Source organism: Jaculus jaculus, chromosome 4 (assembly GCF_020740685.1).
Source record: "Jaculus jaculus isolate mJacJac1 chromosome 4, mJacJac1.mat.Y.cur, whole genome shotgun sequence".
NCBI classification, from domain to species: domain Eukaryota; kingdom Metazoa; phylum Chordata; class Mammalia; order Rodentia; family Dipodidae; genus Jaculus; species Jaculus jaculus.
Window position 1 is genome coordinate 56,171,950 of NC_059105.1, and position 24,984 is coordinate 56,196,933.

General features: G+C 36.7%; 1 protein-coding gene across 4 annotated transcripts in view; it reads left to right on the forward strand.

Moving 5' to 3' along the window:
• Nckap1 (NCK associated protein 1) overlaps positions 1-24,984 on the forward strand; it is a 108,640-nt gene that overhangs the window by 11,200 nt on the left and 72,456 nt on the right. Inside the window, exons 2-7 of one of the 4 annotated variants that reach the window (XM_045147265.1) lie at positions 5,601-5,618; positions 6,632-6,742; positions 23,100-23,192; positions 23,476-23,532; positions 24,526-24,668; positions 24,753-24,843. In XM_045147265.1, the coding sequence (XP_045003200.1) occupies positions 5,601-5,618; positions 6,632-6,742; positions 23,100-23,192; positions 23,476-23,532; positions 24,526-24,668; positions 24,753-24,843 (513 nt within the window). The remainder of the gene's footprint in view (positions 1-5,600; positions 5,619-6,631; positions 6,743-23,099; positions 23,193-23,475; positions 23,533-24,525; positions 24,669-24,752; positions 24,844-24,984) is intronic. The other 3 variants (XM_045147266.1, XM_045147267.1, XM_045147268.1) reach the window with 3 other exon arrangements.

The following is a 24,984-nucleotide window of genomic DNA, read 5'->3' on the forward strand; positions in this document are numbered from 1 at the left end:
GCTGCTGCTGCAGTTGGGAGAAAACATTGAGTGTTCCCTCTGTTGCTCATTTCCTGTTTGTTCTTGCAGTAGAGTCGCTTACTGATTCTGGAACACAGTGTTTGCAAGCCCCAGTGATTCTCCAGTTTGTGCTCCACAAGACTAGGGTTGCAGATGTGCATGACCACACACCCAGCTGTTTACCTGAGTTTTGGAGATTTGAACTCTGATGGTTTCCAGAACTTAGGTAAACATGCTTTTTTTAAAAAAATGTTTTTTTAAAACATTTAAAAATATTTATTTATTTTATTTGAGAGAGAGAAAGAGGCAGAGAAAGAAAGAGAATGGGCACGCCAGGGCCTCCAGCCACTGCAAACGAACTCCAGACACATGCGCCTCCTGTTTACATCAGTCCTGGGTCATCAATCCAGGATACTTTGGCTTTGCAGGCAAATGCCTTAACTGCTCAGCTATCCCTCCAGGCCAGCTTTGTTCTTATTATTGGTAAAGACATTAGATTGGGGTTTTGTGAGAAAATAAACTTGGTTATATTGCATTGACAAAACTATTAATGTATGATTGGTTTTATGGAACATTTTATCTTGATTATTGGTAACTCACTTGTGGTGGTTTGATTCAGGTGTCCCCCATAAACTTAGGTGTTCTGAATGCTAGGTTCCCAGCTGATGGATATTTGGGAATTAATGCCTCCTGGAGGGAGTGTATTGTTGGGGGCCGGCTTATGGGTATTAAAGCCAGTTTCCCCTTGCCAGTGTTTGGCACACCCTCCTGTTGCTGTGGTCCACCTTCTGTTGGCCAGGGGGTGATGTCCACCCTCTGCTCATGCCATCGTTTTCCCCTGCCATCGTGGAGCTTCCCCTCGAGCCTGTAAGCCAAAATAAATCTCTTTTTTCCCAGAAGCTGCTCTTGGTTGGGTGATTTCTAACAGCAATGCGACCCAGACTGCAACAGTAAAGTGGTACCGAGGAGTGGGATTGCTGCTAGACACCTGACTGTGTGGCTCTGGCCTTTTGGAGCTGATTTTCAAGAGGAATGTGGGAGGATTTGAAACCTTGGCCTAAGAGATGCTTTGCAGTGCTGTAAGTACAGCTTGATGGTCTATCCTGGTCAGAGCTGAAACACCTGAAGGCAGTAAGAACTATGGACTGTGAGGTTTGGCTTATGAGGGCGAGAAAGAGCTTTGCTTGGACTGGGCTAGCAGTTTGTGTGAGAAGCTTGCTCTTATGCCCATGTCCTGAGAAGTTGTGCAGGGTTGCTTTGCGTAGAAATGAACTGGTGTGAGCAGTGGGAGATGGCACAGAAAGAAAAATCTTTGGGTGAACTGCTGCCCGTTCAGCTGCAACTGAGAGATTACAACCTTTGAGACTGGGCTAGCTGACCTGCGCTGGGGCAACAAGAAAAATGTAGACTCTTTTGAAGGGGCCTGAGTGCTCAAGGAGTGTCCTGTTCTTCAAAGTCTGCTTTATTCCCCCCTGGATTAACAAATTGGCACCCTACTTGGTATCGTGGAGTATAAGAAATGCTGGAAAGAGGGTCATTGAGTTTGCAACACGGTCTTGTGTTTTGGAAATGGCCATGGGCAGTGTGAAGCGGGTTTGCTGGTTGCCTGCATAGAGACCCCATGGGGCCATGAGGATGAACCATGGCTTGCAGTAGAGACCCAGTGGAGATGCCGGGACCATGAGATGGCTGCCGAGGAGCTGCCGGCCCTGATGAAGTTTTCCAGGACCGTGAGTAGCCTAGCTGGAGGGGCGGAATTGGAATGCCAGAGACTTGTTGCTGGTTAGAATTATCGGACTTGAAGATTTGTCACTGGCTAGAGTTGCTGGACTTGAAGCTACAGAGTTTGATGTTTGCCCTGGTTGTTTTAAATCTTGTATTGGTTGAATGTTTCTTTGCTATGCCCAATGCCATCTATTGCAGTGTGAGTATTTATTCTGTGCCATTCTGGGTTTTTTTGAGGTTATATTTTGGTATTATGGCTCAGTTAAAAGATCTTGAACTATGGGGATGTATGAACATCATTGGAATTGATAAAAAACTATGGGGACTTTTAAAGTCAGACTGAATGCATTGTATTTTACATCATGTATGGACATCAGTTTATGGGGGCCAGGGGTGGAATGTGGTGGTTTGATTCAGGTGTCCCCCATAAACTTAGGTGTTCTGAATGCTAGGTTCCCAGCTGATGGATATTTGGGAATTAATGCCTCCTGGAGGGAGTGTATTGTTGGGGGCCGGCTTATGGATATTAAAGCCAGTTTCCCCTTGCCAGTGTTTGGCACACCCTCCTGTTGCTGTGGTCCACCTTCTGTTGGCCAGGGGGTGATGTCCACCCTCTGCTCATGCCATCGTTTTCCCCTGCCATCGTGGAGCTTCCCCTCGAGCCTGTGAGCCAAAATAAATCTCTTTTTCCCAGAAGCTGCTCTTGGTTGGGTGATTTCTACCAGCAATGCGAACCGGACTGCAACATCACTATAGAGAATCATGTATTGAAAAGGTTTACTTTAAGAGAGCATAATGGTTTAGAACTTACTAAATATTTAGGTGGTAGGCACTGAAATACATACATTATGTATATATAAAACCTTGTCTACCTTAGGTTGTAATAGTGGCTTCGGTTGATGTATTTTGGTAACTGAGGCTGAAGGTTAAACAAGTGGACTTTGGGTTTGACCACCTGAATCAAAAAATGGACCTTTTTTTTTTTTTTTAATAGGGCTTCATGCACAATATGCAAGCATTCTGTCACTGAGTTATATCTCTACCCAGTTAGAGATGGTTTTTAATTACTGTATTTAAGTATTTTCCTTAGCAATACTATAATTTTATTTGCCACATTAAATGGTTCTGAACTTTTTTCTTTTTTCTTTTTTTTTGGTTTTTCGAGGCAGAGTCTCACTCTAGCCCAGGCTGGCCTGGAATTCACTATGTAGTCTCAGGGTGGCCTCGAACTCACGGCGATTCTCTTACCTCGGCCTCCCGAGTGCTGATATTAAAGGCGTGTGCCACCATGCCCAACAGTCCTGAACCTTTTAAGTTTAAAGGTCATAGTTAGCTTATCTATGGAGAAAGTTCCACTTGCAAAAACAATAAACTTGTGTAGTTAGATTAATTTTAGTTCTAGAATTTGAAATTACAGTATTTTATGTATTGTGAAAATATATTGAATCAAGAAAAAGTGAAACATCAGGTATTAGAAAGGTCTCTTAAAATACTGTAGTTCACATATAATGTGTTTTCTGTGTAGTGAAATTAGCTCTTTTATTCAGGTCATTGGAAAAAGAAAATCAGTAGTACTATAAAATCAGGGGACTTAGATATAATTTTTAACTCTATTTTTTTCTTTTTTATTGAGAAGGTATAAAAATGCTCAAAACTATTACTTAATTTAACCAGTAATTTGTTGATTTTTACAATATAATTTACACTTATAACTGGTAGCAAGTGATATGGTTTCAGGTATGTTAATGACAGGCTATGTTTTTTATAAAAGTGAATTGTTGTCTTCCTGTTTTCTTTTTGTCCTCATAATAAAATTTTTTTATCAGAGTGAGGACAACTAATTCTTATAAACAGACGTCTGATTATTTAATTAGAACTTTCTCTACTGCTGGGTTACAGTCACAGCTCTTTGCTAGGTCCACCCTTGATGATAATTTAGATCATTACTGACTTTTCTTGTCTTTTTTTCTATTTTGCCTGAGCATTTTTTTTTTTTGGTACAAGTGTCTGTCTTATTATGAATTAATTAAATCAAGTAAGTTGATTGCTAAAAAAGTAAATGAAACATGTAACTACAGGAAACTTTATATAAATCTTACTGTATTTTTTGAGTGGTCATTGTATCCAAATACATTTGTAAATTCTGGACACCCACAAATACACCACATTCTTATAGTGAATACAAAATTTATTAGGACAGGTTGCAATTATTATCTGAAGTTTAATAAATGAAGAACCAAGGCACAAATTACTTGCTCATGATTACACAGCTCTAAAGTGACATCCCATCTGAAAAACTCATGTTCTTGAGGCTGAAGATGTAGCTCAATAGTAGAGTATATTCTTAATGTAAAGCCCTGCATTCAGTTATATCAAAACCCAAAAAGCTTGTGTTCTTATGTATAAAGCTAAATTCTTTCCATAAGTAAAACAAATGTAGTTTGTTTAGACATAGGTTAGTGAAGGAAGTAATATGATGAAAAGATAGCATAATTGTATAAGGAAGTTTCCATGAAATTTGCTAGTTCTATATACCATGACAAAGATTACTACTGCTAGATAATTACCTATATTAGCTTTAGGTAGTTATTATCTTCTTTATTATAATTACTTTGACAACAGCTTACATTTTTAGCACTTACATGCTAGTCACTTTGCTAAATACTTTACATGGATTATCTTCCCTCTACAAATCCTCATAATGACACTGTGAGGTAAGTATCCTTCTCCATTTACAGATGAAGAAACTGAGACTAGGCAGTATTATATATTGAAGGTTCCCTAGGTAGTAAGTGGTGAAGATTGAAACAAGCTGGTTTTACTAGACTCTACTTTTAACCTTTCTGCCGTGCTGCCTTCCAGGGTAGTATGTTTAGATCAAACCCTCTAAGTAGTATGGAGAAAGGTAACCAATTCCAAAACAGGTTCTAACCTTTTCTTTGAAATGAAATTCTATATATTTTTGTTAGAAGAGCTGTATATATACATACACATTTCCATTTGTGATCATGAGAAATGGGTATTGCAAGTCTTTTTGTTATTTGATAGTCATTAGTACTGTTAGAATGGATAGCTGAATGTTTTCATTAACATATGAAAGAACAACATTTGAAATCACTTTAGGATTCTGTACTATCTAGTCATGCTTATGAAGCTTGATTTTCATTATGCTGTTGAATATGAGTCTTAGTTATTTTATTATAACTGGAGAAAAAAATTGGACGACTTATTTATAATAAGCAGTATTTCAAAGAAATAACAGTCTGAGGAAAAGTCAGATTATGTTAATATTGTATTGAAATGGGTTAATTTAGTAGCCTTATCGAATTCTGTTTGAAAGTTAAATTTTTTTAACTGCATTCCTATTTCCATCGATAAAACATAGGAATGTTTTCACTAATTTCATCTTATATTTTGGCTTGGGAGGAAGCTAGGTAATACTTGAAAATGGTTTCGCTTTGAGCTGAAGTGCAAAATTTATCAAATAACAATTTATTTTTATTCTTGGCTACAGTTTCTTTTTAAGGTATGTAAAATTTCACTGATGGTTTTGCTCCTGTTGATAGCTGCATGTAGCCTTTATCTTTCCTTCTTCCTAGTATTTTAAGTTGGTTTAGAAAGAACACCAAAATCCTGACATTGGTTGAACACTTACACAGTAGTATTTAATATATATGAATAGTATAAACTATTAAACTATTGTATACTAAAACTTGCTACTTGGAGTACCTTAAAATGGTAGCACCATACAGCTCTAGTCTTGTTTTGTTATTCATAGTCTGCAGTGCATAAGTTTTCTTCTGAAAAGTATGTCATAGTTTGACAATCATTGTTTACACGTGATTCTCTCTCTTTTTATTACAATGCTTCCCCAGCAAGGACAAGTTTGGAAGGTTTGCAAAGCTTTTCACCTTCCCTCTGCCCGCTTGCCCGCTTTCAGATCAGTTTCATGTTTCATAACTTCTCTTTCTGTAATCCACAACATAGCCATAGTAAATATAAATATAAATGATTGTACTGCATTTCCTCACACATGACTGACATCACTTCTCCAAGGATGCATCCTTTAAAAATGGAATAAAAAATTAAATAGAAATGGTATATTTTTAATATTTCCCAAAGAGATAACATCTCACTAAGAAACAGTTAACTGTCACATGATGAAACAGAACAATATTTAAGATTATATGTATCATTAGTACTTAGGTTAAAGTCCTTTGCATAGTGCTTTCCAGAGAATGTTGCACTGCTGATGTGTTCAGTTGTAAACATTTCCATTTGTTCTGTGCTTATGAGATAGAGAACAGATGTAGATGCATTGTTCAAACTGCTGCTGGGAGGATGGAAAACAATGTTGTAACTGGAGTTCAGGGGAACAGGCAATACATGTTGGCTCTAGAGACAATTTTAGTAGCTTCCAATTCTTTTGAACTAGGGCTCTTGTATTAAGATGTTCAAAGTAAATGAGGAAAACATTTTGGAAGAAGTCATTTAAAACATAAGCTTTTATAACACTTAGAAAGAAACATGTCCAGGATGCTATTTAATATTTAATTTCGTAATATTTTATTAGCTTCAGATGAATACAATCCTACCTCAAATCAAAGATTTTTGTTTTGTTTTGTTTTGTTTTCTTTCTTTTCTTTTAGGTTTGAGCTTTTTCCTTCACTGCTGTTCTGCGCTAACTGCTTTGAAACTTTCCATGCATTTTTTTTTCAGTAGAAGAACATCTCTGTACTGTCTCCCATTGCATATTTCAGCTGTGACAATCCCTGCACTTTGCCTATTCATTTTATCACCTGCTCACCAAAAACAACAAATACCTAACTTCTGATTGCAGATGTGCTATTCTTCCTTGATTTTAGGAAGGTGCATTTCACTTTGTGTCATTACTATTGTTTTATAGGCATGTGGAGATCCCAAGGCGAAACCATCCTACCTTATTGACAAAAACCTGGAATCTGCTGTGAAATTCATAGTCAGAAAATTTCCTGCCGTAGAAACCCGCAACAACAATGTAAGTCATCTGTGTTTCTCTAGTAACTTGATGCTAGCAGTGGTTAGTACTGTGGTATCTCTTATTTATCTAGTTCTTTATAGTTTAATGTATAGATTTTAAACACTTCTTAATGGCTATTATTTATTATTTATTTCTTTAAAAAAAATACTTATTTGGGGGATAGAGAGAGAATGGGCATGCTAGGGTCTCCTGCCAGTGCAAATGAACTACAGACACATTGCTACATTGTGCATCTGGCTTTATGTAGGTACTGGGAAATTGAACCTAGGCCATCAGACATTGCAGGCAAGCACTTTTTTTTTTTAACCATTGAGCCATCTTTCCAGTACTCTTTTTTTAAAAAATTTTTATTAACATTTTCATGGTAATTCCCTCCCTCCCCCCTGACACTGTCCCCTTTGAAAAGGCTTTTAAAGTCAATATTTTTGTCTCTGAAACTGGAAAAAGTTCTAGCCATATTATCATTTTATTATGGTAAACATAGATCTTAATTTCTTAAACTATTCTAGAGTTACAAGAATAAGATAGGTAGATAGTCCCCAAGTATTTATGTAAATGGAGTATCTTCTTTTGTCCTTTTTAATTTTCTTTTGAAGTTAGTAAATGACTTCACAGAACTTTTGTTGCTTTTACAAATTAGCTGCCTTTAGAATTAAAATATATTTGACTAATATTTTCATAATTTATAAAAACATTTCTGAAAAGTAAATAGTCATATTATGGTGTCAGGATTATTATTATTTTATTATTTCCACATTAATTTTTAAAAATATTTTTATTTATTTGAATGAGAAAGAGAGAGAGAGAGAGAGAGAGAGAGAGAGAGAGAGAGAGAGAGAAAGTGGGCTCATCAGGTCCTCCAGTTGCATCATCTGAACTTCAGATGCATGTGCCACCTTGTACATCTGGCTTATATTGATTCTGGGAAATTGAACCTGAGTCCTAGGCTTCACAGGCAAGCGCCTCAACCACTAAGCCATCTCTTCAGTGTCCCCCACATTAATTTTTAAAAATTATTTTTATTTATTTGAAAGAGAAAGGTGGGGGGAGGGAGGCAGAAAGAGAATGGGCACACCAGGGCCTCCTGCCACTGCAAACAGACTCCAGAAGCATCTGTGCATCTGGCTTTATGTGGGTACTGGGGGACCAAACCCAGGTCTTCAGGCTTTGCCAGCAAGCATCTTTTACCACTGAGCCATCTCTCCAGGCCCCCATATTAATTTGTAATTTTTTAAAAATTTATTGGAGAGAGAGAGGTATATTGAGAAAGAGAATGGGCACACCAGGTCCTCTAGCTAACACTGCAATCCAATTCCAGAAGCATCTGCCACCTTGTGCATCTGTCTGGTTTATCTGAGTACTGGAGAATTGATCCTGGGTCCTTTGCTTTCGCTAGCAAGTGCCTTAATTGCTAAGCCATCTCTCCAGCCCTTTAAAAAAAAAAAAAAAAGCAATGATTTAATTTTATTTATTTGAGAGAGCGAGAGAGAGGCAGAGAGGCAGAGAGAGACAGACAGACAAAGGGCATACCAGGGCCTCCAACCACTGCAAATGAGCTGCAGATGTATGTGCCCCCTCGTGCATCTGGCTAACTTGAGTTTTGGGGAATTGAACCTGGGTTCTAGGCAAATGCCTTAACTGCTAAGCCACCCCTCCAGCCCTCTCCAGCCCTTTTTAAAAAATATTTATTTATTTGAAAAAAAATATTTATTTATTTTGAGAGCGAGGTATATAGTGAACCGTATTTTTATGTGGATTTTTTTCTAACTGTATGAAATAGGGTTATATTTATGGTCTCCTAGTGAATTTACATGTTTCATTAATACTTTCTAGTTACTTTTTTAAATTTTAGAACATTTAGAATAGCTAATTTTAGAAAATCATTTTTGCTTTACCAGGGATTGGGGAGATGGCTCAGCAGAGTTTAAAGTACTTACTTGCAAGCTTGCTAGCCCAAGTTCAATTCCCTAGCACCCATGTAAAGTCAGGTGCAAAATGATATTCCATCTGTCATTCCAAAGCATCTATGGTAATGAGAGGCAGAGCCAAAGGAATCCAGAAATTTGTGGGCCAGCTAGACTGGAGTACATGCAGCAGCAAAAGCAAGCAGCAATAATCAAGCAAGGTGGAAAGAGAGGATAAACACTCTGAGGTCATCCTCGCACCTCCATGCATGAGCAAAGGCATGCCTGCACCCATGCATGCATATAGACACACATCATATCCATCCATGCACACATATAGCCTTAGAAAAATGAAAGACATTTTAATGTTGAAGGATATGTTAGTCCAAGTTGATTAAAAAAATAAATCAGGTAAAGTGATTTTTGAGGAACTTTACAAATTTCTGGGCTTTTTTGGAGTACATGGTAGTACAGATCTTGGGTTTATATATAATTATATTTACAATTAGTGTGTTAAGGCATCACAAAGAGTTCCTGATTAAAAAATAGGTGGTTTAAAGCACATGCTTATTTTTTAAAAAATATTTTATTTTTAGGTATTTATTTGACAGAGAAAGAGGGAGAGAGAGAGAGAGAGAGAATGAGAATGGGCCTCCAGCCACTGCAAACAGACTCTGGATGCATGCGCCTTCTTGTGCATCTGGCTAATGTGGGTTCTGGGGAATCAAAAGTGTGCCCTTTGACGTTGCAGGCAAACACCTTAACTGCTAAGCCATCTCTCCACCCCAAGCACATGCTTCTTGAAAACAGTTATTTCTGTGGAGAATTCTCTTTTTTTAAAACATCATGATTGTATTTCAATATATAATTTTTGTACAATCAAAATTTAAAGTAAAAACTAATTAGAAAAGTGTCAGACAATGTTTATATATTCTAAATAGATAAGTTGTTATTTGGTTATGGGTATTAGCTACTTTATCTGAGAGACTATATATTTTAAATGATAAATTTTTAATGAAAAGTTGACATTTGATTTGTGTACCATTGTTTCTTATGACTCATAAAATCTGTAACATAAGTACTTCAGAAAACCTTTTAAATTTAATGTATGTAAATTTTTCATACAATATAGATCCTGAATATGAGCTGTTAGAAAAACAAGAGCTGATTAAACAAGTAATTTTGTTAAAGGACTAACTAAGAATTTTTGCTCTTCCTAATATGCCTGGTAAACTTGATGATAATAATACTGTTAATCTTTGCCGTTTAATAGTTTCCCTTCCCTTTTCAACCTTAGATGCACAAAGTAGAATGCTTTACTGAGACTCACCTGCCCTGTGTTTTACCCTCTTTGAAGTGTAGTATCTCATGTTTTTTTTTTTTTTAAGTATATTCAGAGTTGTGTCAAGATATAATACATGTACCATACAGTTAGCCCACTTGAAGTATACTAGTTTTTAGTATGGTCAGTATTCTAGCCAGTTTTAGCACATACTAATCACCACCAGAGAAAGGTTGTTTTTGTGGCATCCATCCCCGATTTCTTGCCAAGACCACCTCCCCCAGAGAAATGATTGATGCCAGTCTACTTTCTTTGTAATACGTGAGCCTTTGTCAGTGGCTTCTATCATTTAGCATAATGTTTTCTAGGTTTATCCAGGCTATACTTCATACATATTCTTTCTGTGTGGATCTGTGACATCTCATTTATATTCACTGAGTTGGTAGAAATTTAGGCTTTTACTTTTCTTGGCTGTTCTAATGGTGCTATGAACATTGGTGTGTGTATTTTATTTTTTTGCATATGTATGTATTAGCATAATTGCATGGTTATATGGCACTCTGTTCAACTTATAAATTGATTACATAGTGTTAACTGTTACTGCTATTTGTAGAATTTACTGTGTTTGTGAACCCTGAATTCTGTCATCTGTATTTACAAAACATTATTCTATATATGGCATCTTATGGTATCCTATTTATTTTGCTTTTTCCTAGTAATGTATTGTGCAGTTGATATTTGGGAAGTCTTTTTTTTTTAATTAAAAAAAATTTTTTAAACAATTTTTATTTTTTTATTTACTTATTTGAGAGTGACAGACACAGAGAGAAAGACAGATAGAGGGAGAGAGAGAGAATGGGCGCACCAGGGCTTCCAGCCTCTGCAAACGAACTCCAGACGGGTGCGCCCCCTCGTGCATCTGGCTAACGTGGGACCTGGGGAACCGAGCCTCGAACCAGGGTCCTTAGGCTTCACAGGCAAGCGCTTAACTGCTAAGCCATCTCTCCAGCCCTAATTTTTAAAATTTTTATTAACATTTCCCATGATTATAAAAAAAATCCCATGAGAAGTCTTAATGGTCTCAGTTTTGATCTGAGCCTGCTAAAGTATTGTTGAGAGACTCCCAAGTAGCTTGAGATAGGAGATAAATTGAGCTTTTTCTTCTTTTGGTTTCTCGAGGTAGGGTCTCACTGTAGCCCAGGCTGACCTGGAATTCACTGTGGAGTCTCAGGGTGGCCTCAAACTCACAGCAGTCCTCCCACCTCTGCTTCCCAAGTGCTGGGATTAAAAGTGTGAGCCACCACGCCTGGCTGAGCTTTTTTTTTTTTTTTTTTTTTTAACTCAGTAGAATTAACTAATGCAAGCTTTAAAGACTGGGAACAATAAAGTATCTGGGGTTGGCGGATGTGACAGATTTCTGGCTTCAAGTACTAGAGCAGTACTGATGTTGCAGTCTATATGTGCTACAGGGAAGGCTTATTTTCATCTCAAGAATCAAGATTAGCATGATTTTTACTTTGATTCATGTCTTACAAATACTACCTGTTTCTGGTTTCAAAAGACACTCATGAAGGGTTTATTTTAGTAAATATTCATCAATGTATTTTATAATTTCTAAATAGGTTCCTACAAAGTTAACTTACATGACAGTCAATGAAGACACTGGTTTTTGGCAGCATCTGTAGTGACTGCACTCATTTCCATGCTTTTTATTTTGTTAGACACCATGAGGGTCCTGGTGCCCAGTGTGCATCAGAAGGCACTGCTGCTGGTGGCAAGATTGGTAGCTAATGTGCTCTAGCAGTAACTGTTGGGGTGGGTTCTGTTATCTTATTTAGACCATGTGTGATGCTGTGATACTGTTGAGTTGGAGCCTGGTGTATTTAAGCCATTGTGACCATTCGTGGAGTTTTTGATCTTCAATTCTGAATTTAGAGAAAATTCTGTACTAAGAAATGAGTGTATCCCCACCCCCAGGGCGTGATGTTCAGTTAAATGCCTCATGCTTCAAGATAGTCTGATAAGATGAAATTCCAAAGAAATAAAGGCCATTCCAGTTTTATAACTTTAGTAGCCATTTATTTTGTACCTAGTATGTGCTTGTGTACTTTGAAGATTTCTTGAACTTTTAATTTCAGATTACCCAAATTACTAAATTCTTATTTTCCGTTATCTTAAAGGTGTAACTTTGGAGTAGAATTTGCTTTTCATGGTTTTCATAGGTCTCTTTCATGTATGGAAAGAGGAATCTGTTTATTTCCACAGATGTGGAAAGTAACAGAAACTCATTTTTTTAATCAAATCAAAATTATTTTGCACAGGAAAATTTAAAAAGCCTTAAAATGTTCAGTTGTATGTTAAAACTTACTAAGTTTTTTCCAAAATTAAAAAAAAACTTTCTTTGTGCTTATATTTAAAATCTAGTGTGTAGTTTTTTAAAAAAATACTTTATTTCTTTATTTGAGAGAGAGGAAGAGGCAGATAGCAAGAAAGAGAATGGGCATGCTAGGGCTTGTAGCCACTGCAAATGAACTCCAGATGCGTGTGCCCCCTTGTGCATCTGGTTTATGTGGATCCTGGGGAATTGGACCAGGGTCCTTATGCTTCACAGGCTAGTGCTTAACTGCTAAGCCATTTCCCCAGCCTAGTTTTCATTTTTAAAACAATGAAAATATTAACCTGTGATCTCAGCACTTGGTAGGTAGAGGCAGGAAGATCAGGAGTTCCAGGTTATCCTTACTATATATAGCAAGCTGGAGACCAGCCTGGGCTATATGAGACCCTATGTCAAAATGAAAAAAAATCTGCTATTACAAAACTTGCCTTTTATATGTTTTAGCATAAAATTTTGGATTTGATTCACAAAGTAACGGTAAAATAAATCACCATCCTATGTATGCTAAATTACGTATTGGGGTCTCTAAGATATTGTTGGTCAGTACAGTGCCACAAGGGATTCTAGACTGGGAAATTTGTCATTGTCAAAATAAATAGAAAATTATGTTTTCAATCTAAGAAAAGTATGTTGTGTCTTACAAACATCATGTCTCTTCTCTTGAGCAGTGTTATACTATGTAACAACATATTTTCTATGTAAGGGGTTACAAAGTCAAGTCACTCAAGGAAAGACAACAGAACTCTAAAGGGCACAGTCAGCAGTTAAGTTGGTTCAGAAGCATAGCTTCATTGTTTCTAGGCCCCATCTTTATTCTTAGTGCCTGACATATATGAGACTACATGAATGTTCAATGAAAGAATGAACCGATTTGGTTCACTTTAACTTAGTCAAGTTGGAAGTGTATTTAAAGACTGACTTGGACTTATATCAGCACCCAAACTTACTGATACCTGTTTATACTTTTTTCTTTTTGCTTAATTTTAGCTAAAAAGAAAAAAAAAAAATCATAGTACGATTCACTAAAACGGTACAAGTCTCATTGATGATGTTCCTGAAAGTAACCCTGGAAAAGAACAAAACTACCAGCTCTTAAAACATAATTGATTTTTATGATGGGGGTGGTAGAATTAGGGGCAGAGATAGGAATACCATCAGTGTGCTCACTCACTGAGGTTTGATGAGTTAGAGGGAAAGCAGAGAAAGAACAGTATTTGAGTTCTGGTGTTTCTACTAAACGGCAAGCGTTATTTCTAATATTGAACACAATTGTCCTTTTGTTTCTCTTGTGGTCCCTTTTCTTCTCTCCTCCCTTAGCTATCATCATCTACTTAATTGCTTAAACTAAAACTTAGAGAATCTTCTTTTGTCCTTTATAAAGCATCACACTGGTCATCTAGAGTCCATCATTTTCATCCTACAGTGTCTCATGAGTTTACCCTCTTCAGGTATATATTGTCTGCTGAGACAAATGCCATTGTTTTCCAAACATTTGATTTTTCATCTCCCAATCTCGACTTGTTCTCCCTTCTTCTTTCTAGTCTCTAGCAGGGGAAGCAGAGCAAAACCAAGCTAGTAGTTTTCTTTGACACCTCATACATCTGTCTTTGTGGAATATACACTGTCTGAATCTCTGTTAAGAGATGTAGACCAACAAGTAAGTGTTGGTTTAAAAGGAGCCATTACAGTGCACAATGCTGTGGGTTGTACTTCATTATGAATAGATATGTCTGTATTTAGAGACTAGCGGGAACTTAAAGGAATATTTGTTTCTGACTAAGTTAAACTTGCACTTTATAAAATTTAAACAATTTTACTAAAATGAGTAAGTATGCAAGTAACAGTGTATTTTGAAATGACAATGAGGGCTAAGATCTGAAAGTGTACCAATAGTTATTGGGGTGAGGAACCAAAAGGAATAGGTTGGGCTAGGGGTTGCAATGGTGAATGTACCCAGCAGTTTAGAATTACGTGCAATAGGCTTGAGAGACCCATTAGAAATCTGAGTGGAGACATTGAGCCAGTTGTATTTATCTAGAGGTCAAGCTAAGTTTAAGCTGAGAGTCTAACTGAAAAATTGTTGGTTTTTAAGAGATAGGAGTGAAATAATCTTTGAGGAACATGAGAGAGTAAATTGACAATGTACTGACCAACAATATCTAGTTATTTATTTATTTGAGAGCAACAGACACAGAGAGGAAGACAGAGGGAGAGAGAGAGAATGGGCGCGCCAGGGCTTCCAGCCTCTGCAAACGAACTCCAGACGTGTGCGCCCCCTTGTGCATCTGGCTAACGTGGGACCTGGGGAACCGAGCCTCCAACCGGGGTCCTTAGGCTTCACAGGCAAGCGCTTAACCGCTAAGCCTTCTCTCCAGCCCTGTTTTTTTTTTTTTAATTAATTAATTTATTTATTTGAGAGCGACAGACACAGAGAGAAAGACAGGTAGAGAGAGAGAGAATGGGCGTGCCAGGGCTTCCAGCCTCTGCAAACAAACTCCAGACGCGTGCGCCCCCTTGTGCATCTGGCTAACGTGGGACCTGGGGAACCGAGCCTCGAACGGGGGTCCTTAGGCTTCACAGGCAAGCGCTTAACCGCTAAGCCATCTCTCCAGCCCCAATATCTAGTTTTATATATATATATACATATAAGTTTCTTTTCTTTTGGTTTTTTTCAAGGTTAGGGTCTAGCCCACACTGACCTGGAATTCACTGTGTAGTCTCAGGATGGTCTCGAATTCATGGCAGTTCTACTACCTCTGTCTCTCAAGTGCTGGGATTAAACACATGTGCCACCACAGTGGCTTCTCACTGTAGATTTTATCAGGAAGTTGTAATAGAGAGAAAGGAGGGCAAGAAGTAGTAATGACAAGCCAATTAAAATTAAGGTGGGTAAGAAATGAAGTAGGCTAGATGGTGAGTGACAATGAAAAGATGGTATGGTACATAGTTAAAGGAATCCTTAAATTCAGAGAATTGGTGGAGATCTGATATTAGAGGGTCCCCCGTCCCCCCCCCCCCCCCCCCCCGGTTTTTGGTTTTTCGAGGTAGGGTCTCACTCTGGCCCAGGCTGACCTGGAATTCACTATGTAGTCTCAGGGTGGCCTTGAACTCACGGAGATCCTCCTATCTCTGCCTCCTGAGTGCTGGGATTAAAGGCATGCAACCACCACACCTGGCTTGATATTAGAGGTTTTTAAGTGGAAATTACTCTCACACTAATTCCATCTCACCTTTTCTCATATGAACAGCAAATGTCAAAAAAAAAAAAAAAGACAGACAGACAGACCTGAAAAGAAGCCAAGCTAGTTTAAAGACAAACTTTTTTCCTATTTTCAGATTTGCCAGTCAAGGAAAATGAATGTAAGCTAACATCCCTTTGACAACATATACTCAAAATGCATACCCAAGTAACCCAGTGGTGCTGTCTAAATTCTAGGCACATCTTTAATTATCTCCATGTAGCTCACTGCCCTCACCATCCTTAGAAAGTATGGCATTGCTTGTTGTTGGCTTGATATTGTTATATGGATGTTTTGTTCCTGTCCTGCTAATGCCAGTTCTAGTCTTGAAGGGAATGTGAGAATTGTAGTTTTTCCACCATTTTTGTGCTTAGATGTAGTTGTGAAACTGGCTTCTAAAACTTATGTATTTACTTTAAGCAAAAAAAACCCAAAAACCAAAAAACAACAACAACAAAAAACCCAAAAACTAAATAGGGGCTGGAGAGATGGCTTTTAGGGGCTAAGGTGCTTCCCTGTGAAGTCTGAGGACCCAGCTTCAATTTCCTCAGTACCCACATAAGCCAGTTGCACAAGTTGCTTACATCTGGGTTTGTTTGCAGTGGCTAGAGGCCCTGACACATCCATTCTCGTCTCTCTCTGTGCCTTCTCTCCCCTCTCAAATAATTACTTGAATAAAATATTTAAAAATAAATAAATCAAAAGTGAAAGTGCCTTATGTATTTATATGTATACCCCTCACTAGAGTATGATCTCTTTTAGAATAGTGTTTTATTCATAGTTTTCCTCAACATCTTTCACAATGCCCAACGTTTGTCATATTTGTTGTTCACAAATACCAGTAATTTATTATTTAGAGATCAACACTTCATTCATTTGCTTGTGTGGATTAACAAGCTGAGAACTAGGGAAGGAAGCAATTTTAGCTCTAGAAATCTTCCCAAAATGAAAATGTGTCATCTAAAGACATGGTTGTAACAGCATTATTCATTATTTATAATATTCCCAAACTGGAAACAGTTCAGAGAAATGAACAAACACAATGTGATATACACGTATATGTGTGTACATGTATATGCACATTTAACTTATTCAGCAGCTCAGAGCAACAAACTGTTGACACATAGCACAGTTGACCATCTGAGACATTAGGCTAAGTGTTTAAACCTTGGTACCCATGGCAATACATTTGGTGTGATTCTGTTATGTAGGAAGTTCTAGAGATAGAAAGCAGAATAGTATTTGTCTAGAACTGAGAATCAGAGCAGGATTTATCTCAGATAAGCACAGGGGAATTTGGGGGGGCTATGGAGATACTCTAATGCTGAAGAGTTTTGGTGGTTTCACAAGTACAAGTTTACCCATGACCATGAGTGTAAAGGATTAGCACTCTATTTATAATAAATGGAAAACACTGCCATCAAATGAGGTAAGTTATTATCCCTAATACAGCATGAAGTCTTACATATAGAAATGTTATACCTGATACCTACATCAGGGTGTATAATTGATTTTTTTTTTTCCTCCGAGATAGGGTCTTACTTTAGCCCAGGCTGACCTGCATTTACCTATGTAGTCTCAGGCTGGCCTCAAACTCACAGTGATCCTCCTACCTCAGACTCCTGAGTGCTGGGATTAAAGGTGTGTGCTACTACACCTGCAATTAATGATTTTTCTAGCCCTTATAATTAAATCTATCAGTTTGCTTGATCCATTTTATAACCAAAATTTTAAATTTCTAAAATTTTTATCAAACTTTTCAGTTTTCTTTTTCTTTCTTTCTTTCTTTCTTTCTTTCTTTCTTTCTTTCTTTCTTTCTTTCTTTTTCTTTCTTTCTTTTTTTTTTTTTTTTGGATACAGGGTCTCCTGTTGCCCAGGTTAGTCTCAAGCTCATTATATAACTGAGGTTGGCCTTGAACTCCTAATCTACCTGCATTTATCTTTTAAGTTCTGGGACTTACAGGCATGTGTACCACTGCTGTTTTTCAGCTTGCTTTAGTTTAACAGTCTTGTCACCAGAATCATAAATTTCTAAGATTTTTGAGACAAATTTATGTGTACTCAGACATTGAAATAGAAATTATTATAATTACTGTGATGCTGTGACTACACACCCCAATCCCAGTACTGGGAGGCTGAGACAGGAATATTGCTGTGAATTCAGGCCAGCCTGGACTACAATGTAACAAAATAGAAAAATAAAAGAAATTAATAACTTTTCATTGTTTCAGTTACTCACTGCCATATAAGTTACCATTCCAAAACTTAGTGGCTGAAGACCAGCAACAGTTAATTTTCTAATGATTCTGTGGGTTTACTATACAGTTTCTTTATACCTCACAAGCTCTAAGGTTACAGATGTATTAAGCTAGTAGGTGTGCTCCTGAGTGGGCCCAGCATGGTTTGCAGCAATTACTGGACTTCTTTCTTTGATAGGATATCTCAGGGTTCTCCACACATGTCTCATAAGGGCATTGTTTCAAAAGAGCCAAATCAGAAGCTATAGGTTCTGTCAAACTAATCTCTTAACTTTTTAAATGACCCTGGGCTGCTTCTGCAAGACACAAGATTGAAAGGATGGAGAAATGGATTAGACCTCTTACCAGAAGGTGTAATAAAACTTTCTTTCAATGAGATATTGTCATACTTTTACAACTTTATGTTATGTCCTTTAGTTCCTCTTAAGAGCTAGATGGTTATTTTGAATTAAGTTCAATAAATAATTAACATTTATTTGTTTATAGTATATTCATTGTGCCAGTGTTCTAGATGCTAGAGATAGAGTAGCAAATACTAAAAACTCCTGAAATTTAAATTCCCACAGGATGTTCAATAAGAAGTAAAGTGAACAAGTATGTGTGTTCATTTAGAGAAAAGTAGGAGGAAGACATAGGAAGCAAGATAAGGAATTCTGAGAGTAGAATGGAGTACTTCCCTGAAGAGAAGTGAGGTAAAAAGCACTTCTATGCTACAAATGGCATGGAACTACCAAATGGGAGGGAGTAAGAGCAGGTGTACAATGTCTGAGGTTGAGAACCTGCAGGAAGGGCAGTGTTAACAACTACTGAAAGTGAAGAATTATGAAAGAAGGTGAGTTCTAAGAGAGAAATGGAAGACTCCTATTTAGACTGAGGAAATGGTAAGGAGATTATGTTTTGTTCTAAGTATGGCAGAAAACTACTGGAATTAAACTTTATTTTGAGATGTTAGACTTACATAATTTTTTCAAAAACACAGAGTTCCCATGTATTATTCTTCAACCAGTATTACCACACTGCATAACCACCACTGGAATCACTTATTTCAAGGTAGAGTCATGGGTGCCTGTATATACCCACTCTTCCTGCTATGTGAAGGTTGATGAGGCAGGAGCAGAAGCTCAGAGACCAATTTAGGAGGCTATTGTAGTAGCCTAGATGAACATCAGTAACCAGTGTGGTAGCTGTGACAGATCATTATCTTAGTATTTCTTAAGGTCTGGCTCATATTAACAGAATGGACAAAGATTTTCTAAAATCAGAGTCGTGGGTTTGGAGAGATGGCTCAACTGTTAAAAATGCTTGCATGCAAAGCTTGATGGCCTGTGTTCCATTCCCCAGTACCCATGTAAGGCCAGATGCTCAAAGTAGAGCATCTACATGGAGTTTGTTTGCAGTGGCAAGAGACCTTGGTGTGCCCACTTTCTCTCCCTCCTCCTCCCCCCAGCAAATCAAAATAAAATACAACCAGAGTTGTCCCTTTTTTCTTCAATTATTGTAGCTATGTAGTCCAGGCTTTTCAGAAACTCACAACCCTCCAACTGTATGTAGCCTTTTGAGTGCTGGGATAAAGGCATATGCCATAATTATACCCAGATATTTTTTTTTTCCTTAAAGAACAAGAATTAAGATCAAGAAAAAAGTTACACAAAAGTAGCTTCAGTAGTGAAAATTTACAACTCTAGTCACATTCCTTTGTGTTGAAGATTAGTGAATTAGCTCTTCTTCAGTTGCTTTCTCATTTCTGTGAAAAAATACCTAACCAGAAGCAGCTTATGGAATCAAAAGGGTATAGTTCAAGACATAGTTTCAAGAGTAGAGTCCATCATGGTAGGAATAGGAAGCCTGTGTTACCTTGCTACAAGCAGACCGGAAACAGAGAGTAGCATAGAATGTGAAGTGGTTGTAATACCTAAGATACCCCGCCCTTACTGACACACTTCCTTCAGTAAGACTCTACCTCACTAAGGTTCTACAACTTTCCCAAATAGTGCCAGCAAACGGAAGCTAAGTATTCAAACTCAAGAATCTTTGGGGTCATGTTCCATTAAAACCACCATACTCTGCTGGACATTTGTTCCCTTACTGTAATTTGTCAATAGCTTTTCTTTGCAAAAATGAAAAGTAGTAAATACTCACTTTCAATTCACACTTTTTAATGTGGAAAAGGCTTCTTAAGATTAATTGCTGTGTGTTTTTAGCATAGAGGTATATGATTTACATTATGTGTACCCTTGTTAATTTCAGTTTTTACACATCTTACTTTGTTAAGAAGGATGGTACTAGGGCTGGAGGGATGGTTCCGTGGGTAAGAGTGCTTGCTGGATAAGCTCAAAGGCCCGAGAGGGTCTGATTTTACCTAAGCACACATGTAAAACAGCAGGGCATGGCCATGTTGTGCCCCTACAACTCCAGGCTTTTCAAGAGTAAAGATAGGAGAAATGAATCACTGAGGATCGCTGGTCAGCTAGTCTCCTTGTAAACAGTTGATCCAGGTTCAGGGAGAAACTCTGTCTCAAGGAAACAATGCACATGAACAGTAGAGGAAGATACCCAATATTATGCTCTGGTCTCCACACACATGCGCACAGGATGCATGTATCTGCACACTCACATGTGTAAACACCACCTCTCCCCATACAAATAATACCAGTTCTTAGCTAGAAAGTTTAGTGAAGCATTTTACAAAAATTTTGTTAAAATGTTTTCATGAACAGATGCTCTGGCATGCCCATTTTCTCTCTATATCTGCGCCCCCCCTTCTCAAACTGGATAACTAAAAAAAAAAGAAATTAAAAAAATTTATACATTGGAGGAGGGAAATATTTGCATTCACAGAAGTCTGTCAGGGATGGTTTCTGGAAAATGAGGTTGGCTTGTAAAACTTAGTGGCTCAGGATAGGAGGGTGTAGATGTAAGTGTTGGGAAGATATAAGTAATGGGGGAAAAGAGTAAGCATTGAATGTGTATAGAAAATGGTTAATAGTTTCTTTGCTAATATAGTGTATGAATGGATGTAGCACAAATACACACTGTGAGGATAAGTTAGGACCAGATTGTAAAGGATATTAAAAAGTTAGTTATTTTAAACTTAGGCATCTAGTAATTCTAACTTATTTAGAGTCTAGTAATAAATGCTTTTGGAGAAAATAAGTTTGCAGAATTTAAACCAAATAGTTTTTGAAGAGTAGAGTAGAAAGAACACTTTAGAAGAAAAGGTGAAATTTCTCCTTTGGGTTCTGTTATTAAGTAGTTAACCTAATTTTCAAAATGTTCTCTTTTAAGTTTTCTCAGTAACACACCCTTTATTGATATATAAAATGAGAGTTGTATATAAAAGATCACTAAGGTCAATAACAAGATTTTGGTTCTCATTAATTGTGCAGAGTAGGATGCTGGAGTTGAAAGGGGTCAGGCACTGTTAGGTAGCCTGGGGCAAACGAAAGAAACAAATTAGTAAGCTCCATGACAGACAAATTATGCTTTATATCTTGTTTTCATTGGTCAGATTTAGAGAACTGAAAAATAGGAGAAAGGTTGAGACATTAGTCAGAAATGTTTAATAAAGTTATTGAACACAATAAAAGATGTAATCTGAGGAAAGAAGATCATTGTAAATATTCGCTTGATGCTACTAGAATAATATTTAAAAATTCATAGAAACATATTGTTTTGCAAACAGATTTGTGCAAAATAGCTACTCTCATAGAGGGAGATGGAAACTGTTACATACCACTGCAGGTACATACCTGAAGTTTCCTGGCATTTACAGGGAGAAAATGAGATAATTCATTCATGGATGTTTTTCAAATACTTGTTTAAATTTCTTTAGATAGATATTTCAGTATCCATGGTTGTTTTCCTGTAGTAGTTGAGTCCACACAACTACTGTGAATGCTTTTGCTGCTTTGAATTGGCATTTTGTAATTTCAAAAGAATCTTTTTATGTAGGTTCACTGCTGTCAAATTTCTACTTATAGAGGCTCGATATAATTATGTGTAGAGGTATCTTCCTCAATTGTCCCGTCTAAGTACTAAATAACTATATGAGACTATATGAGGGTCTCAAAGTTGTATGGGTTTTGACAGCATGTTTGATATTTTGAAATGGTTTCTCATATTTTCTAGTGTTTTAAGTGCTTCTCAGATATTTTATATGTATTTAGATCACTTGGACATATCTTGTTTAAAAGACACATTCTCATTCAGCAGGTCTGAGATGGGCCGCAGTTCTGCTTTTCTTTTTAAAAATTTTTTAAAATATATTTTATTTATCTATTTAAGAAAGAGAGAGAGAAAAGGCAGATAGAGAGAAAGAGAGAATGGGCCCGCCAGGGCCTCTAGCCACTGAAAACAAATTCCAGACGCATGCGCCCTCTTGTGCATCTGGCTTACATGGGTCCTGGGAAATCGAACCTGGGTCCTTAGTCTTCACAGGCAAACACCTTGGCTAAGCCATTTCCCCAGCCCCACAGTTCTGCTTTTCTGATGAGGTACTAATTGATAGGGAGGCAGTAGTCCCCACTCAGAATGTCAGCGTTCTGGTTCATTGGAATTTTGGCCAGCTTATTACTTAGGGCATTAAAAATGACTAGATTATTTTAGAAATAATGGGTTTGAAAAGAAATATTAGGGCTTGTAAATTTAATTAATGTGACTGAAGTACTTGGTTTTCACATTTCTCTCTTATGTCTGAACTCTAGTCTTTTTCATTTCTTTTTGTTCTTGTGGTTTTTTTTTCCCCCCTTTTGTTTAATATATTATTGTGTTTTGTGGGTCTGGTCAGGGAACCGTTACTGTATTTTATGTTTGTATCTACATTTTATTTTGCATGCGTAACGTGGCTTTGCCTGGATGTTCTTTTTGGTAAGTTCCAAATTTATCTAGCATATTGTTTTTTTGTAGTGTAAGTTGTAACATTTTTCACCTTCTTTTCTTTCACTTCTAGTGATCATAATCATGATTTGTTTTGAGTTTTTTTTAAGAGTTAATTTGATAAGTGTTTTCTCCTAACATTTTCCAATTTTCCTTTATAGTAGTGTAGTTTGGTACTAATCTGCTTGATTTTTTTTTTTTTAAATAGCCTCACACTGTCAGTTGCTGATCACTATTCAGAGTTGTACTCTGAAGTATTTTGGCTTTTTGAAAAGCTTTAATAATTTAGAAATATTATTCTAAAAGTTACGCTTCTATACAGCAATCTAAGAAAGATAGTTCATAGCAACATTTGATAGTTCTGTTCTTTCTGAAAATACGTTCTTATTTTGTTTTTACAGCAACAGCTTGCACAACTACAGAAAGAAAAATCAGAGATTCTGAAAAATCTGGCATTATATTACTTTACATTTGTAGATGTGATGGAATTTAAGGTATGTAATTTAACAAAAATTACATTTCAGAATAAATTTAATATTTGTTAAATGCATAAATTGCTTTGGCATTTACATAAAGAAATTAGAATTCCTCCAGAACTGACATCTAAAATATATTTGATGTGTTTTATGTTTTCTGAGTTTAAAATTGTTTATATGGGGTTGAGTATGTTACCCAGGGGTAGAAAGTTTGCTAAGCTTGTGGGGGATCTGGGTTCAGTTCTCAGTTTCTCTCAAAAACTATTTTATGCTGATAAGATTAAATAAACTTTTCTTTCAGGACCATGTCTGTGAATTGCTGAATACTATTGATGTTTGCCAAGTTTTCTTTGATATTGTAAGTATCATTTTCAGGAAAATTTCTAATTCTGTTTCCAAAGAACTCATAGATCCAGTTTCTTGAGAGAAAGTTTATATAACTGAGAATATAAAGCTTTAGCATTGTGAATTTGACATAGTACCTTTTTTGTTTGTTTGTTTTTTGAAATAGGGTCTCGCTCTAGCCAAAGCTGACCTGGAATTCTCTAAGTAGTCTCAGGGTGGCCTCGAACTGATGGTATCCTTCTACCTCTGCCTCACAAGTGCTGGTAAAGGCGTGTGCCACCACACCCAGCTATAGTAGCTTTTTTAAAAAGTAAAAATGCGGGCTAGAGAGATGGCTTAGCAGTTAAGTGCTTGCTTGTGAAGCCTAAGGACTCCGGTTCTAGGCTCGATTCCCCAGAACCCATGTTAGCCACATGCACTAGGGGGCGCATGCGTCTGGAGTTCATTTGCAGTGGTTGGAAGCCCTGCTGCGCCCATTGTCTATCTGCCTATTTCTCTGTCGCTTTCATCTCAAATAAATAAATAAGCAACAAAAATGTAAAGAAAAGTAAAAATGCATAATTATTTTTGTATTGTTATTGAAATAATTGCTAATTTTAGCATTTTCAGGATGTCCAGTTAAGGAAACTGGACAATATTTTTTTTCTGTAAAACACATATCTGGTAGAACTTTTCTTCATAACATTTTTAAAATATAAGCAGTTAAGATGAGAAATATTAAAAAAATAATACTCCTGTTTCTTTTGTGACATTGGTGTCCATGATTTTTATTTATAATTTTTGTCCTTTATAACTATTATGAGTTTGCATAAAGTGCTAACAAGTCCTTTTACTCACTAAATTATATCACAAACTCAAAACTGTTATCTATAATTGAAATTTTAAATATGCTTAGAGAAATAAATTAAAAAATTTCAGAAATGAGAATGAAAGTATTAGGATTTCAAAAGTAGCTGTTATGAAAGATAATATCAGAAGGTATTAAACTTAATGATTTCTTTTTTAGACTGTGAACTTTGATTTAACAAAAAACTACTTAGATTTGATTATAACCTATACAACATTAATGATACTGCTCTCTCGAATTGAAGAAAGAAAGGCAATCATTGGATTATACAACTATGCACATGAGATGACCCATGGAGCAAGGTACACTCATGTTATAAAATTTTTTTCTACAATTCTTAATTTGATGGCTTACAACTCATTGAAATTTGATATGTGTATTTTAAGTGACCGAGAATACCCACGCCTTGGTCAAATGATTGTGGATTATGAAAACCCTTTAAAAAAGATGATGGAAGAATTTGTACCCCATAGCAAGGTAAGAACTGGCTTTTAGATGTGCAAAAACAGATATAAGAGATTATTTACACATGGCTAGATAATAAAGTGATATATGTCTTTTGGAAAAATAATTATAACGGGATATGGATAATTGTGGTTTCATCTACTTGTAAAGGAG